This window comes from Oncorhynchus gorbuscha, linkage group LG06 (assembly GCF_021184085.1).
Source record: "Oncorhynchus gorbuscha isolate QuinsamMale2020 ecotype Even-year linkage group LG06, OgorEven_v1.0, whole genome shotgun sequence".
Taxonomy (NCBI): Eukaryota; Metazoa; Chordata; class Actinopteri; order Salmoniformes; family Salmonidae; genus Oncorhynchus; species Oncorhynchus gorbuscha.
Window position 1 is genome coordinate 47,005,901 of NC_060178.1, and position 15,777 is coordinate 47,021,677.

General features: G+C 47.3%; 1 protein-coding gene across 1 annotated transcript in view; it reads left to right on the forward strand.

The window, feature by feature from the left end:
* LOC124038026 (VWFA and cache domain-containing protein 1) overlaps window positions 1-15,777 on the forward strand; it is a 111,817-nt gene that overhangs the window by 79,941 nt on the left and 16,099 nt on the right. The window contains exons 9-17 of the mRNA XM_046353390.1: window positions 1,438-1,671; window positions 2,157-2,306; window positions 4,677-4,800; window positions 5,040-5,157; window positions 10,873-11,041; window positions 11,266-11,408; window positions 11,885-12,066; window positions 12,902-13,012; window positions 14,554-14,676. Of these exons, the coding sequence (XP_046209346.1) occupies window positions 1,438-1,671; window positions 2,157-2,306; window positions 4,677-4,800; window positions 5,040-5,157; window positions 10,873-11,041; window positions 11,266-11,408; window positions 11,885-12,066; window positions 12,902-13,012; window positions 14,554-14,676 (1,354 nt within the window). The remainder of the gene's footprint in view (window positions 1-1,437; window positions 1,672-2,156; window positions 2,307-4,676; window positions 4,801-5,039; window positions 5,158-10,872; window positions 11,042-11,265; window positions 11,409-11,884; window positions 12,067-12,901; window positions 13,013-14,553; window positions 14,677-15,777) is intronic.

Below are 15,777 nucleotides of genomic sequence, written 5' to 3' on the forward strand. Positions count from 1 at the left end.
TGGATGGGGGAGGAGGAAGGTGTGAGAGGGGATGGGGGGATGGGGGGGGTGGATGTGTCATGGGTGCTATTGCTGGACCTACCCACCTGGATGGGGGAGGAGGAAGGTGTGAGAGGGGAAGGGGGGTGTTTGTCATGGGTGCTATTGCTGGACTTACCCACCTGGATGGGGGAGGAGGAAGGTGTGAGAGGGGATGAGGGGGGTTGGGATGGATGTATCATATGGGAAGGGGGCTGGGTGAATGGGGGAGTGTGGACTGAAGAGGTGCTCAGGAACCTCAAAGGGCTTTTTGTTTTCTGCAGTGTGTCTGTGATGTGTCCACCTCCCCCCTCTCTATTGTCCCTCTCTTTTACCCGTCTATCCCCCCTCCCCTTCTCCTCGTCCTTCAGTCCACGTCCGAGACAGAGAGACCCCTCCACAGGCCCTGCATTAGTCTGGAATTAGCACAAATACTTTTTTCATGAGGAAATTAAAACGAGAGACCCGGAGAGAGCCTCGAGTCTAAAGAGTTCAAAGGGGGAGTGGGTGTGTGTGTGTGTGTGTGTGTGTGTGTGTGTGTGTGTGTGTGTGTGTTACAGTCAAGCGCTGCTTGTTTAAAAGGGTCGGCGCTGAAAAAGATTGGGAAATATACAATCGTGCTAAATTGAGTAGCGTTGTATCCAGAAAGCTCTTGTTTGTGCACCGCAGGCGACTGTAATCAGTCGATAGAGGTCCATGTGTCTAGATGTGAGCTGTTGATTGTCAAACGGTGATCTATGGTCTTTTCTCCCGCATCAACTCTGACATTTGAACTTAGTGGGTGCGCGCGTTTCGACGAGATGCTGGAACCAGAAGGGCCAAATGGCTGGAAAGGGAAATGTTGAGGAAATGGGCTGTTACTGCTCTGTTGCCAGATTGCGGATCACGGACCGACTCGATCTCTCGAAAATGCCCTGGAGAATGATTTATGCCTTCTTTAACAGTGACCAGTCAAATCGGCCACAGATTATTTTCGTGGAGTTTACAGAGAACGCCAAACGTTCGTCTACGACCAAAAGCTGGCTCTGACGTCCAGTCTGACCCTGCGGTCCACACACGCCTGGCTGTATCGACTTGAATTCCTTCACCTCCTATCATCTGGTCAGACTGTATGCAATAGGCTTGACCCCCCCCCCTGGCTGGCATGCGTTCCACATTAAACCCTGTCAAATGTGCCCAGTGACAGCTGTCGGGCCAGCCATGTTGGAGAGGTCGTGCTCGTGTGTCCTCTATGATAAAGGAATATTCCTGGGGGACTTAAGCAAGGATCTCCGAGGTGGCTGCTTTTTATGCCCCCAGTGAGAACGATCGGGATGAGCGAGTCGGTGTGTCAGTGTATCAGCGAATCGTGTCGCTTTGAATCAGGAAGCCGCAAAATGATTAAAATCTCTCTCTCTCCCTCCCCCCCCTCCTCCACAGAGGGCGTGACCGGTCTGAAGGAGCTGGCGTTCCTGCGTGACCTGGCCGAGCAGAACTCGCTGAAGTATGGCGTGCCCGACCGCTCGGCGCTGCCGGTGGTGAAAGGGAGCATGATGGTCCTGAACCAGCTCAGTAATCTGGAGACCACCGTGGGACGCTTCTACATCAACCTGCCCAACCGCATGATTGACCTGGCCCGCTTCAGCCTGTCCTACCAGGACGCCATGGGAGACGGTGGGTTAACAACTGGTCCTAGATCAGTTTGTTTTAGTGGCTCACTGTTAATGTTTGGTTTATAAAATCTGACCCCAAGCGCATGATTAACTTCAGCCAGCCGTACCGGGGACCCATGGGAGACTGTGGGTTTATATACTGACCCAGGGCCAGTCTTACTGTTAGGGTCATTATGGTTAAGGTTAGAGCTAGGGTACAGTGATCTGATCCTAAATCAGTGTTAACAAATATATGCTAGACCTGTTCTGCTTTGGTCTGTCCTACCAGGGCCCCATGTGAGACTGGGGTTGCTAACAACTGGTCCTGGGCCAGTTTCCGTTAAGTTAAATTAAAAAAATGCCTGTCTGTAATTTTTTTGCTTATAGTTGGGACCTAAAAACTGTAGTTGGGACCTAAAAATATAGTTGGGACCTAAAAAATCTGATTCTCAGCTCTCGGTGAAAATCAGTGCCGTTGTTTAACCATTCGTCTCTTCCATCCTGCAGGTTTCATCATGACGGCGAGCCGGCCATGTTACTTTGGCAACCTGTTGCTAGGCGTGGTGGGAGTAGACGTGAACCTGGCCTACATTCTAGAGGACGTCACCTACCACCAGGATTCCTTGGCCTCCTACACCTTCCTCATAGACAACAAAGGTACCGTAACTATTTCTCTTTGTATTCTACTGACATTTTAGTTTGTTTGTGTTCTTGTCTTTTTTAAATTTCTTGTTGTGTCGGGCGACGAGTACCACGTGTATCCCTTACGTACGACTATTAAAACTTGAAGCGCTTTCCTCGCGCACACACGCACACTTCTGCATAGGCTCAGAAAAACCTGGTGTGCAGTTAATATAACTCCTACTGGAGCAATTATTCTCCTGGAGAACAGGTTCCATTGGCAAGTCCTATCTCATCCCTGGACAGATGTCTGTGGCTCTTCAGAGCCCTGACTGACTGGGAGGTCCAGTAGGAATATGAACGTGGTGGTCTGAGTGGGTCCAGGTCAGCAGGCCTCAGAGGGAAAGTCATGAAGTTTACACCCCATTAGGGGAACTACCTGGCTGTGACACACGGCCAGACTGACAGACCCACTGACAGGCCGCGAGGTGACATCACCACAGCAGGGCAGGGCTGTCCAGGGTAACAGTGGTTCTGTTCACACAGGGAGAGAGCGACTGAGTCAGAGGTGGAGTTTTGGCTCGCTACTCTTCTGCCACTCATTTTAGGCCTTTAGAGGCCGAGTGTCACCAACGGCTGCATTTAACAAGTCAATGTTTGCGGATGCTTTTCAAATAAAGGAGGACATTTCCATGGCTGGCTAGCGAAGGTTAGGTTTTTGCTAACAATCTCTCTGTCAGTCTCTCTGTCAGTCTCTCTGTCAGTCTCTCTGTCAGTCTCTCTGTCAGTCTCTCTGTCAGTCTCTCTGTCAGTCTCTCTGTCAGTCTCTCTGTCAGTCTCTCTGTCAGTCTCTCTGTCAGTCTCTCTGTCAGTCTCTCTCTCTGTCAGTCTCTCTCTCTGTCAGTCTCTCTGTCTCTCTCTCTGTCAGTCTCTCTCTCTCTGTCAGTCTCTCTCTCTGTCTGTCAGTCTCTCTGTCAGTCTCTCTCTCTGTCAGTCTCTCTCTCTGTCTGTCAGTCTCTCTCTGTCAGTCAGTCTCTCTCTGTCAGTCAGTCTCTCTCTGTCAGTCAGTCTCTCTCTGTCAGTCAGTCTCTCTCTGTCAGTCAGTCTCTCTCTGTCAGTCTCTCTCTCTGTCAGTCTCTCTCTCTGTCAGTCTCTCTGTCTCTCTCTCTGTCAGTCTCTCTCTCTCTGTCAGTCTCTCTCTCTGTCTGTCAGTCTCTCTGTCAGTCTCTCTCTCTGTCTGTCAGTCTCTCTGTCAGTCTCTCTCTCTGTCAGTCTCTCTCTCTGTCTGTCAGTCTCTCTCTGTCAGTCAGTCTCTCTCTGTCAGTCAGTCTCTCTCTGTCAGTCAGTCTCTCTCTGTCAGTCAGTCTCTCTCTGTCAGTCAGTCTCTCTCTCTCTCTGAGTCTCTCTCTCTGTCAGTCTCTCTCTCTCTCTGTCAGTCTGTCTCTCTGTCAGTCTCTCTCTCTGTCAGTCTCTCTCTCTGTCAGTCTCTCTCTCTGTCAGTCTCTCTCTCTGTCAGTCTCTCTCTCTGTCAGTCTCTCTCTCTGTCAGTCTCTCTCTCTGTCAGTCTCTCTCTCTGTCAGTCTCTCTCTCTGTCAGTCTCTCTCTCTGTCTGTCTCTCTCTCTGTCTGTCTCTCTCTCTGTCAGTCTCTCTCTCTGTCTGTCTCTCTCTCTGTCAGTCTCTCTCTCTGTCAGTCAGTCTCTCTCTCTGTCAGTCAGTCTCTCTCTCTGTCAGTCAGTCTCTCTCTCTGTCAGTCAGTCTCTCTCTCTGTCAGTCAGTCTCTCTCTCTGTCAGTCAGTCTCTCTCTGTCAGTCAGTCTGTCAGTCTCTCTCTGTCAGTCAGTCTCTCTCTCTGTCAGTCAGTCTCTCTCTCTGTCAGTCAGTCTCTCTCTCTGTCAGTCAGTCTCTCTCTCTGTCAGTCAGTCTCTCTCTCTGTCAGTCAGTCTCTCTCTCTGTCAGTCAGTCTCTCTCTCTGTCAGTCAGTCTCTCTCTCTGTCAGTCAGTCTCTCTCTCTGTCAGTCAGTCTCTCTCTCTGTCTGTCAGTCAGTCTCTCTCTCTGTCAGTCTGTCTCTCTGTCTGTCTGTCTGTCTCTCTCTGTCTGTCTGTGTCTCTCTCTCTCTGTCAGAGAGAACCTGCTCCCTCCGGCTGGCTGCTAGAAACAGACAGCCGTAGAACTGGCGCTGGGCCAAGCCGGTTGTTTACCCTCATTAAAGTACAACCCCTCCCCCCTCATTCCCTCCTCCCTCCTAAGGGCTCTCACTCTTCCATAGCTTACTGCTGCTCTGAGTTCACTGGTGCCTGCCTGGAGAATGGTTAGGGGAGCAGTAGCTCACCCCTGGCGTAAGGCGGGTTTCGATCCTGTGAAGATCCCCTGACAACGCTGTTCTGCCGTTGTTTTTGGTTACCCAGGTTACACCCTGATGCACCCGTCCCTCACACGGCCCTACCTGATGACCGAGCCTCCGCTGCACACTGATATCATCCACTATGAAAACATCCCAGGGTTCCCCGTAGTACGGGACAACATACTCCGGTGAGTTAGGGTTTAGGGGGCCTATGACCGAGAGGTGCGGTTTCACCAGTGTTGTGTCGATGCTGGAAACTCGAGGTGGGCTACTAATGTATTGCAATCTGTTATTGCAATCTTTATTTACATATTGTAATCGGAGATGTTTTTTTTTTTTTTTTATGGACTGCAATTCACGCTCGGTGTTATCGTACGAACAGTATTGATTGTTGTTGCTAACCCTCCTGCTCCCTGTGTCGCTCCAGTCTGCCCCTGGGCAGTCAGGTGATAGCTGTGCCCACCAACTCCTCTCTGTCCTGGCACACCAACCGGCTACGAGACCCCAGCAGGGAGGCCTACAACGTCAGCTACGCATGGAAACTGGTACGATGCACCGCCACTCGCTCGCCGGCAGTCTCCGTTTAACTCCTTGCGTCGAGCAATCCCGTATCCGGGAGCGTAATCATAGGCTCAAGCTCATTACCATAACGCAACGTTAACTATTCATGAAAATCGCAAATGATATGAAAGAAATATATTCACTCACAAGCTTAGCCTTTTGTTAACAACACTGTCATCTCAGATTTTCAAAATATGCTTTTCAACCATAGCTACACAAGCATTTGTGTAAGAGTATTGATAAATAGCATAGCATTAAGCCTAGCATTCAGCGGGCAACATTTTCACAAAAACAAGAAAAACATTCAAATAAAATAATTTACCTTTGAAGAACTTTGGATGTTTTTAATGAGGAGACTCTCAGTTAGATAGCAAATGTTCAGTTTCTCCAAAAATATTATTTGTGTAGGAGAAATCGTTCCATTTTGTTCATCGCGTTTGGCTAAGAAAAAACCCCCGAAATTTCAGTCATTACAACGGCAAACTTTTTCCCAAATTAACTCCATAATATCGACAGAAACATGGCAAACGTTGTTTAGAATCAATCCTCAAGGTGTTTTTCACATATCTATTCGATGATAAGTCATTCGTGGCAGTTCGGTTTCTCCTCGGAAGCAAATGGAAAAATACACGCAGCTGGAGATTACGCAATAATTTCGACGGAGGACACCAAGCGAGCACCTGGTAAATGTAGTCTCTTATGGTCAATCTTCCAGTGATATGCCTACAAATACGTCACAATGCTGCAGACACCTTGGGGAAATGACAGAAAGTGTAGGCTCATTCCTGGCGCATTCACAGCCATATAAGGAGACATTGGAACACAGCGCCTTCAAAATCTGGGGCACTTCCTGTTTGAAATTTCATCTTGGTTTGGCCTGTAGCATCAGTTCTGTGGCACTCACAGATAATATCTTTGCAGTTTTGGAAACGTCAGAGTGTTTTCTTTCCAAAGTTGTCAATTATATGCATAGTCGAGCATCTTTTTGTGACAAAATATCTTGTTTAAAACGGGAACGTTTTTTAAATCCAAAAATTAAGAGCGCCCCTGTCTCTGTGTGTCTTCTCGCTAGAGCTCTCTCTTCTCGTTCTCTCCCCTCTGTCCCTCTCAGTCTCTCTTCTCTCTCAATAATAGAGGAAGCCAACAATGCAGTGCTGCGTCTTTGTTTTCTGTTCCTCCAGCTCCGATTTAGCAGAATTTTCATCTTAAAAGTGTCCTCTTTTTAATGTATTATTATATGTTGTTTTTTTGTACTTGGCCCAAGCAGTAGAGGGGCAACTGCAGCGTTTATGGACATTACGCAAAATCACAACTTTAATGCCTCACAGAATGGACAAACAAAATATAAATGAAACTCTTGATGTCTATAGTCAAAACAAAATATAAATGAAACTCTTGATGTCTATAGTAACCTAAGAAAGCTGACTTCTAAATATTGGCATGTTGGAGAAACGCAGAAAAGAATATGGATGTTAACTGAAATGGCTTTTTGGGTAATTTGTCTTTGTATTTTGATGTGGCTTCTACTTGGGCAATACATTGGATTTGACATAAAAGGCATCAACGTAAACTGTTGTTTTGAGTGTGAAACGTCAACCACAGGATTGTCGTCATTGTAACCAGGTTCTAAAATTATATTTGTGGTCCACCAGCCACTGTCAGATAGATTTTAAAAAGCTCCTGCCACTCAAATGGTTTAACAGCCAGAATATTTTCCTCCCGCTAAAATGACTCTAACAAAACACACAAAAACAGATGAGCATGCTTTGTAATGTTTCCAAAACAATAAATGTATTACTTGTAAGAAGTAATGTGGTATATTGTTTAATTTCTGATGTTTTTTTGCGACCTGAGCCGTTTAACCAAAATATCACAAATGAGATAAAAAAAATGTTCACTTGTCCCTTTAAGGGCGGGAGGTCACCTGGTAACACGGCTTGAGAGTCATGTGCCTGTGAGATGGAGTCTGACTAATAGCTGCGTTGTCTTATCTTATCTTCCCGAGCAGTTGGAACTCAAACATTGAAAAACAACCTAGCTTGTGAACAAACGATGTCAATTAGCCCAAAGTCTCACTTCAGTAGACTTTCATTTCAAGGAAAGTAGACCAACTGTCATACCCTTGCACAGCGCTTCGAAAAACAAATCTTTCAATCCGCTCTTGGCGTGCGCACAACCCCTAGCCCAGGCAGTGTTGCAGCTTGAGGTGGGATAGACGAAAGGATTTGAAGTTCTTTGACTTTGAGCGATTCATTTACCCGCCGTGAAACAAAACGGCAGAAATCATTTGAAAACCTGCGGCATTTATTTGACTCTAAATGTAATCATACTTGACTATTCTTAGTCACAAACGGGAGTGAAATGTGGAATCCTGACAACTCGCCAACGTAACTGGCTGGTAAAATAGACATCTTTACCCCCAATGCCAAAATCGAAGCGCATTTGGCAGGTGTTAATTTTAACTCCACTATCAGAAATGAAACCATAGGCTGGGCAGCACCTCCTACTGGAGAGTTGATCCATCTACAGCTATTCGTTTGGTCTCCCATCCGGGGTTTAAACCCAGACCAGGTTAGCTTTGTTATTTGTCACTGACTACTACCAATGTGCTATCGTGATGATGAATATTGAGAGATCCCTTGTCTAAATACACCGAGTGTACAAAACATTAAGAACACCTTCCTAATATCGTGTTGCATCCAGAGTCACATTTGATTTATTATCCCCAAGCTCAAGCAGATGTACAGCAGATGTCATACAGCAGGTTTTAAAAGGACAAAAGAGTTGATTCGGCTTCGTGTTTTCATTTTTTGCCGTTGAAAAATGCAGCGGTGCTGGTAGCATCCTCGTCGAAGTCCTGTGGGCATCTCCACAAATAATATCAGAATCTGTGCAGAATCTCGAACAGCGTTGATCACTTGCACGATGTCCTTTTTTTACTGTCCTCTCAACTGCAATCCATGTCATTTGGTTGAGCTATTAGATGAAGCACAGTGGTAACACATTAAGTTGTATGAATACAAAATGGCCGACGTTAGATTCCCATCTTTTGTTGTGTGCTTTTTAAATGGCTGAAAGCGCAGCGGTAATACGCCCAGATGACCACTAAACAAGCAATCAGACGTCGCTTTTCCGTTGGAATTTGGTTGTACTTTCAGGTGGTTGAAATCACAGTGTGGTAAAGGTTCATGTATATCTAAATGAACCTTTACCAGTTGAATATAGACAAAAATATAATATATTAATATATTAAACATTTTATGAAAAATTGTAAAAAAAAAATGTTTTAAGTATATATGTGTGTATGTATATATGTCTATAGAAATTTACATTTACATTTAAGTCATTTAGCAGACGCTCTTATCCAGAGCGACTTACAAATTGGTGCATTCACCTTATGACATCCAGTAGAACAGTCACTTTACAATAGTGCATCTAAAGCTTAAAGGGGGGGGGGGGTGAGAAGGATTACTTATCCTATCCTAGGTATTCCTTAAAGAGGTGGGGTTTCAGGTGTCTCCGGAAGGTGGTGATTGACTCCGCTGTCCTGGCGTTGTGAGGGAGTTTGTTCCACCATTGGGGAGCCAGAGCAGCGAACAGTTTTGACTGAGCTGAGCGGGAACTGTACTTCCTCAGTGGTAGGGAGGCGAGCAGGCCAGAGGTGGATGAACGCAGTGCCCTTGTTTGGGTGTAGGAATGTGTATATATATATAGAGAGAGAAATGCAACAATATACATGTGCCTATACTGCCGATCCACTTTTCTGGACACAGGATTTTAAAAAGACGCTCCAGGACTATTCACAGAAACACTTCTCCTCTCTCTATCTAAACAAAACAGTGTCATGAGAAATGCATTTCAGTGTATATGTTCTTAAAGAGAATCTTTAGCTAGAACACATCCATTTCAGTGTCTATGTTCTTAAAGAGAATCTTTAGCTAGAACACATCCATTTCAGTGTCTATGTTCTAAGAGAATCTTTAGCTAGAACACATCCATTTCAGTGTATATGTTCTTAAAGAGAATCTTTAGCTAGAACACATCCATTTCAGTGTCTATGTTCTTAAAGAGAATCTTTAGCTAGAACACATCCATTTCAGTGTCTATGTTCTTAAAGAGAATCTTTAGCTAGAACACATCCATTTGCAAGAGATCAACAATTGCTTCAGTCAAAGTGCGAGGAATTACATCTCAGAACAGGCGCACAAAATGTGGTGAATGCACAAGCCTCCGACGCTAAGATATGATCCGTCAACCGTTATAGATGTTAAGGGCACCAGAATGCTGGGGGGGGGGGGGTACTGACAGTGAAAAGGAAAAACAAAACCATAAAACCTTGATCAAAGTTAGCTCAAGAGCTGAAAAACATTTCCTGGAAAAACAGCATGAACGTTACATTGCCTGTCCCAGCCACCCCTCTATCTTTACCGGACCGTAGAACACGCAAACAAAACAACACTTCAATTTGGTCTGTATTGCATCAATAACATCTCAACCTCATAACTAAAAGTGGGGGGACAGCTGTGAGTGTGAAAAACCAGCTCCGGGAGCTCTTTTCTAAATGTCACGAATGTAACGGGATGGCAGGTAGCCTAAGTGGTTAGAGCGTTAGGCCAGTAACCGAAAGGTTGCTCGATCCATTCCCCGAGCTGACAAGGCAGTTAACGAATCCCCTGAACAGGCGGTTAACCCGTTGTTCCTAGGCCGTCATTGTAAATAAGAATTTGTTCTTTAACTGACTTGCCTAGTTGAATAAAATGGTCAAAATTCATGCAATTTCCTACAGCATACAGATCTTGAAGGGTAATTATAAAAGTGGTTCTATTTGGAAATGACTGACTTTATTTGATCATGCTCAGGTTGACCTTCCTGTCTCTATATTGTTTTGTCAAGGTCAGTGTTAAAAGGATACCTTTGCTGAGGAATGTCTTGTACCAGAGCTCCTAAAAGGTTCTGGTGTGTCGCAGCCTCCCAGACAGATCCACTCCACGTGGTTCATTGAAAAATGTGGACGAGGCGAGTCGTACGCGAGAGTCGCTGTCTGTCTGCCTGGCGCCGCGGTGACGCACACATTTATCCATGTATCTCATTGGCAGCAGTGCTGGGAAAGGACCGTGTGTGTGTGTGTGTGTGTGTGTGTGTGTGTGTGTGTGTGTGTGTGTGTGTGTGTGTGTGTGTGCTTGCTCGCTCGCTCGCTCGCGGCAGGGTCATAAAACACTCGCTGTGACATCTGACGGTAAACACACTTGAGGAGGAGCCGGACAGGAGTAGGAGTGTGTGTCGTGTCTGAGTTCTCGAGTTTCTCAACTACAAGTTCGGATCAGTCGTATCTTATCAATGGATCGTACAAATCTCATAGGAAAATGTTGTTTAAAAAAAAACTTTATTTAACTAGGCAAGTCAGTTAATAAACAAATTCTTATTTACTATGACGGCCTACCGGGGAATGTTGGGAAACACAGATTTTTACCTCGTCAGCTCGGGGATTCGATCCAGCAACCTTCCGGTTACTGGCCCAACGCTCTAACCACTAGGCAACCAAGCTGCGCCTCTGCTCTGTACGTCTCTTAGTCGAAGCGCCAACACAAAACGGCCCTCCAGTTCTCCCTCCACCTCTCTCCGTCCCACCCAGGGTCTATATTATACTGCTCTGTCTGTGTCTGTGCCCTAAGGCCCCGTTAACCCCTTCCTCTCCCCAGGTCCAGGACACATCGTTCATCCTGTGCATAGTGTACGTCCAGCCAGAGATCCCAGTGAAACACCTAAAGAACCTAAACACAGCTCCCAGCTCCAAGCTGCTCTATCACCGCCTGGACCTGCTGGGTCAGCCCTCCTCCTGTCTGCACTTCAAACAGCTGGCCACCGTCGGTAAGGACCAAAGGCCATACAGTCGATGACCGGGGCAGAGGAACCCAGGCTAGAGGCGGAGGTTGCATTTGAAAGACGATGCCGGGGGGGGGGGGCGTTCTTTGTCTCACTACGTTTGTAGAACTGTAAGTCGTTACTCATTTTTGTCTCTCTCTCTCTCTCTCTCTCTCTCTCTCTCTCTCTCTCTCTCTCTCTCTCTCTCTCTCTCTCCCCCCGTCTCTCAGAGAGCCCTACGGTGATGCTGTCTGCAGGGAGTTTCTCCTCTCCCTACGAGCACCTCAGTCAGCCAGAGACCAAACGCATGGTGGAACACTACACAGCCTACCTCAGTGACAACACACGCCTCATAGCCAACCCCGGCCTTAAGGTACACACACACCCCGAGTTATGTAAAGGTATTGGTAAATGGGGGAAAAACGGTAAAGTTCCTGTCAATATGCTAGTCGTTTAACAGTAGGGATCGTCGTAGAGGGATGCGGCGTCCGTATCGAGACGCCATCAAACAGACATCTACCCGGACAGACTCGTGAGCCAGCGCACACGAGCGAACGCCCCCAACAAGTCTCTTTCTTCCTTCCTTCCTTCCTTCCTTCTGTGTCTTTTAAAGGAGAAGCTGGAGAAAAGCGCCATGTTTTTGGCAGTCTGTGTGCATAGCGTTCTGTGTGCATAGGCCCTCTCTGTACGGGGTGGGGAGAGAGACTGAGAGACTCTCGGTAAGGGGGTGGGGGTGGAGAACGGTATCTGAGATCCCGAGCTGGGCTTAAAGAGAGAGCTCTGCTCCTCTCCTCTTCCCAGGCCCATCTAAACGAAACCCTGCCATGTCCCTCTTTGTCCCCCCTGCAGTCGTCGGTCAGGAACGAGGTGATGGCGACCAGTCACGTCACAGATGAATGGATGACACTCATGGAGATGAGTAGCCTCAACTGCTACATTGTGCGCCGTTACATAGCAACGCCCAACGGGGTGCTGCGGATTTACCCCGGCTCGCTAATGGACAAAGCCTTCGACCCAACCCGGAGACAATGGTGAGGTTTATTTAGGGAGGGGGGGGGCTGCTTTGAAATAATTCCAAACTCCTAGAGAGGGATAGAAAGTTATGTCCTACTGCACAGCGTTTTAGCCCGGCTTAGCACATAACTTTCTCTGTTTTCAGCTAGAATGATTGAATTTGTATGGAAAAGTTTTGAATCTACTAAAACCCTGCGTGACACTTTTCATTTTGCACGGCAGTTGAAGAGTAGGCCGTTTATATTTTCACTCTGGAATGTTCCAGTAGGAATGGTTGTCAGTCAACTTTTCTTCCCCTCTTTATTTTCCCCCGTCTTTAGTTAGTACGGAACCCACCATGTGTCGTCGTGGAATTAGCATGTCACATCAACCTGTTTGTTTTGCCCTGACCCTGCCCGCCAACCTCCTTAACTGACCTTTGACCCATACAGGTACCAGGACGCTGTAGCCAACCCAGGCCTCATCACCTTCACTGACCTTTGACCCATACAGGTACCAGCACGCTGTAGCCAACCCAGGCCTCATCACCTTGACTGACCTTTGACCCATACAGGTACCAGCACGCTGTAGCCAACCCAGGCCTCATCACCTTCACTGACCTTTGACCCATACAGGTACCAGGACGCTGTAGCCAACCCAGGCCTCATCACTGACCTTTGACCCATACAGGTACCAGCACGCTGTAGCCAACCCAGGCCTCATCACCTTCACTGACCTTTGACCCATACAGGTACCAGCACGCTGCAGCCAACCCAGGCCTCATCACCTTCACTGACCTTTGACCCATACAGGTACCAGCACGCTGTAGCCAACCCAGGCCTCATCACCTTCACTGACCTTTGACCCATACAGGTACCAGCACGCTGTAGCCAACCCAGGCCTCATCACCTTCACTGGGCCTTACCTGGATGTGGGCGGGGCTGGCTACGTGGTCACCATCAGCCACACCATCCACGCCTCAAGGTACTTTGTTTTGAGCCCTTCAAAGAATTACACGATACAGTGAAAAATAGCCACGTCAGCATTTCAAGCTGTACAAGTGACCTGCACATAAAGGCGCAGTGTGAAATGGTGTCCAGAGACTGACGTTTTATTAGTTCTCCTGCATGTGTAGTTACTGTGTAATCTGTAGACCGGAGGCAGCACTAACACAGGGTTTTATTAGTTCTCCTGCATGTGTAGTTACTGTGTAATCTGTAGACCGGAGGCAGCACTAACACAGGGTTTTATTAGTTCTCCTGCATGTGTAGTTACTGTGTAATCTGTAGACTGGAGGAGCACTAACACAGGGTTTTATTAGTTCTCCTGCATGTGTAGTTACTGTGTAATCTGTAGACTGGAGGAGCACTAACACAGGGTTTTATTAGTTCTCCTGCATGTGTAGTTACTGTGTAATCTGTAGACCGGAGGCAGCACTAACACAGGGTTTTATTAGTTCTCCTGCATGTGTAGTTACTGTGTAATCTGTAGACCGGAGGAGCACTAACACAGGGTTTTATTAGTTCTCCTGCATGTGTAGTTACTGTGTAATCTGTAGACTGGAGGCAGCACTAACACAGGGTTTTATTAGTTCTCCTGCATGTGTAGTTACTGTGTAATCTGTAGACCGGAGGAGCACTAACACAGGGTTTTAATTAGTTCTCCTGCATGTGTAGTTACTGTGTAATCTCTGTGGAGGCTGTAGACTGGAGGCAGCACTAACACAGGGTTTTATTAGTTCTCCTGCATGTGTAGTTACTGTGTAATCTGTAGACCGGAGGCAGCACTAACACAGGGTTTTATTAGTTCTCCTGCATGTGTAGTTACTGTGTAATCTGTAGACCGGAGGAGCACTAACACAGGGTTTTATTAGTTCTCCTGCATGTGTAGTTACTGTGTAATCTGTAGACCGGAGGAGCACTAACACAGGGTTTTATTAGTTCTCCTGCATGTGTAGTTACTGTGTAATCTGTAGACCGGAGGAGCACTAACACAGGGTTTTATTAGTTCTCCTGCATGTGTAGTTACTGTGTAATCTCTGTGGAGGCTGTAGACCGGAGGCAGCGCTAACACAGGCTGCATGTTAAAATGTGTGTTTATATTCTGTTTATCTTTAGACACACACACACACACACACACACACACACACACACACACACACACACACACACACACACACACACACACACACACACACACACACACACACACACACACACACACACACACACACACACACACAGCTCTGATAATGCAGGCGCAGTGTGTGTGTGTAGGCGTGTTTGAGCGTGAGCACATGTGTTTGGGGGCACAGGAGGTTGGTATCCCCTTAATTGGGGAGGCTCACGGTAATGGCTGTGGGCGGAATAGGTGGAACGGTATCAATCACATCGCGTCGTCCCAGACATATTGTGTGTGTTTGGGGGGGGGTGGGTTTGCATCCACAAGCAGGGAAGGTAGGTAGAGAATATGAAATGTGTACCGTTTTGAATAATTGTTCTCTCCTCTCCGGTCTCCCGGTGCAGTTCTCAGATGGCCCCAGGGTATGCGGTAGCCGTGATGGGCATAGACTTCACCCTGCGTTACTTGTACAAGGTTCTGCTGGACCTGCTACCCATCTGCAACCAGGACAAGGGTAACAAGATCCGGTACGTCGTTCTTTGAGGGCTCCTTCTCTCCCGTCGTTAAAGGTTTGCAGCTATGCCTGATAGGGTTGCTGAGGGTTGACCCACTGGTGTTTTTTTTTAAGACTTTGAATCAAGCGAATCTGATTTGAATGGCACGTAATACTCAGTTCGCCAGGATCCCAGCATGCCCTCTGCTCAGTGGGAGGAACCATATGAAGAGAAGTTCTCTGTTGTGGTCCAGAAATAAACTCTATGCTGGTTAGAAGAGGGAGGGGGAGGGAGGGAGGGGGGGAGAGAGGGAGAGACAAAAGGAGATAAGCTGATTATAATTGCATTCCAGAGACATCCTGTTACGTTAGATGCTGCTGCATTCTCTCCCTCCTTCCCTCCCTCTCTCCCTCCCTTTTCAGTCTCTTTCCCTCTCTCTCGCTCTCCTTCTCCCTCTTTCTCTCTCTCCCATCCTCCCTCTTTCTCTCTCCCCCATCCTCCCTCTTTCTCTCTCCCCCATACTCCCTCTTTCTCTCTCCCCCATCCTCCCTCTTTCTCTCTCTCTCTCTCTCTCTCTCTCTGAGAGTCTTGGTGTTCAGTGGTTCATGTTTAACAGGATTAACCCAGGGTAAGAGGACTGGGGTCTGGCTGGGGTCGGTTGGGGTTGAATGGGTTTGGATCAGGCAATATGGGGTAATTTAGGGCTCAGAGGGACTTGGTTGGGGTTGATTTGTGTTTGGCTCAGGCAGGATGGAGTAATATGGGGCTCAGGAGGACAATAGAATGAACTGAGCTGGATTCTGTCCCATGTGGCGCTCTTTACCCCCAGATCCTGCTCTCCCTCTCTCTTCTGACTTAACCCTGTTCTCTCTCTACCACCCCCCTCTCTCTACCACCCCCTCTCTCTACCACCCCTCTCTCTTCTGACTTAACCCTGTTCTCTCTCTACCACCCCCTCTCTCTACCACCCCCCTCTCTCTACCACCCCCTCTCTCTTCTGACTTAACCCTGTTCTCTCTGCCTTCTACATCCGCTCTGAGCTCTGGTTTCTATTGTTTCCCTTTTTTTGGGGCTCAAGTGCGTGAAGTCAAATTCATTGTACTGACCAGTTAACGGATTGGTACTTGAACGGGA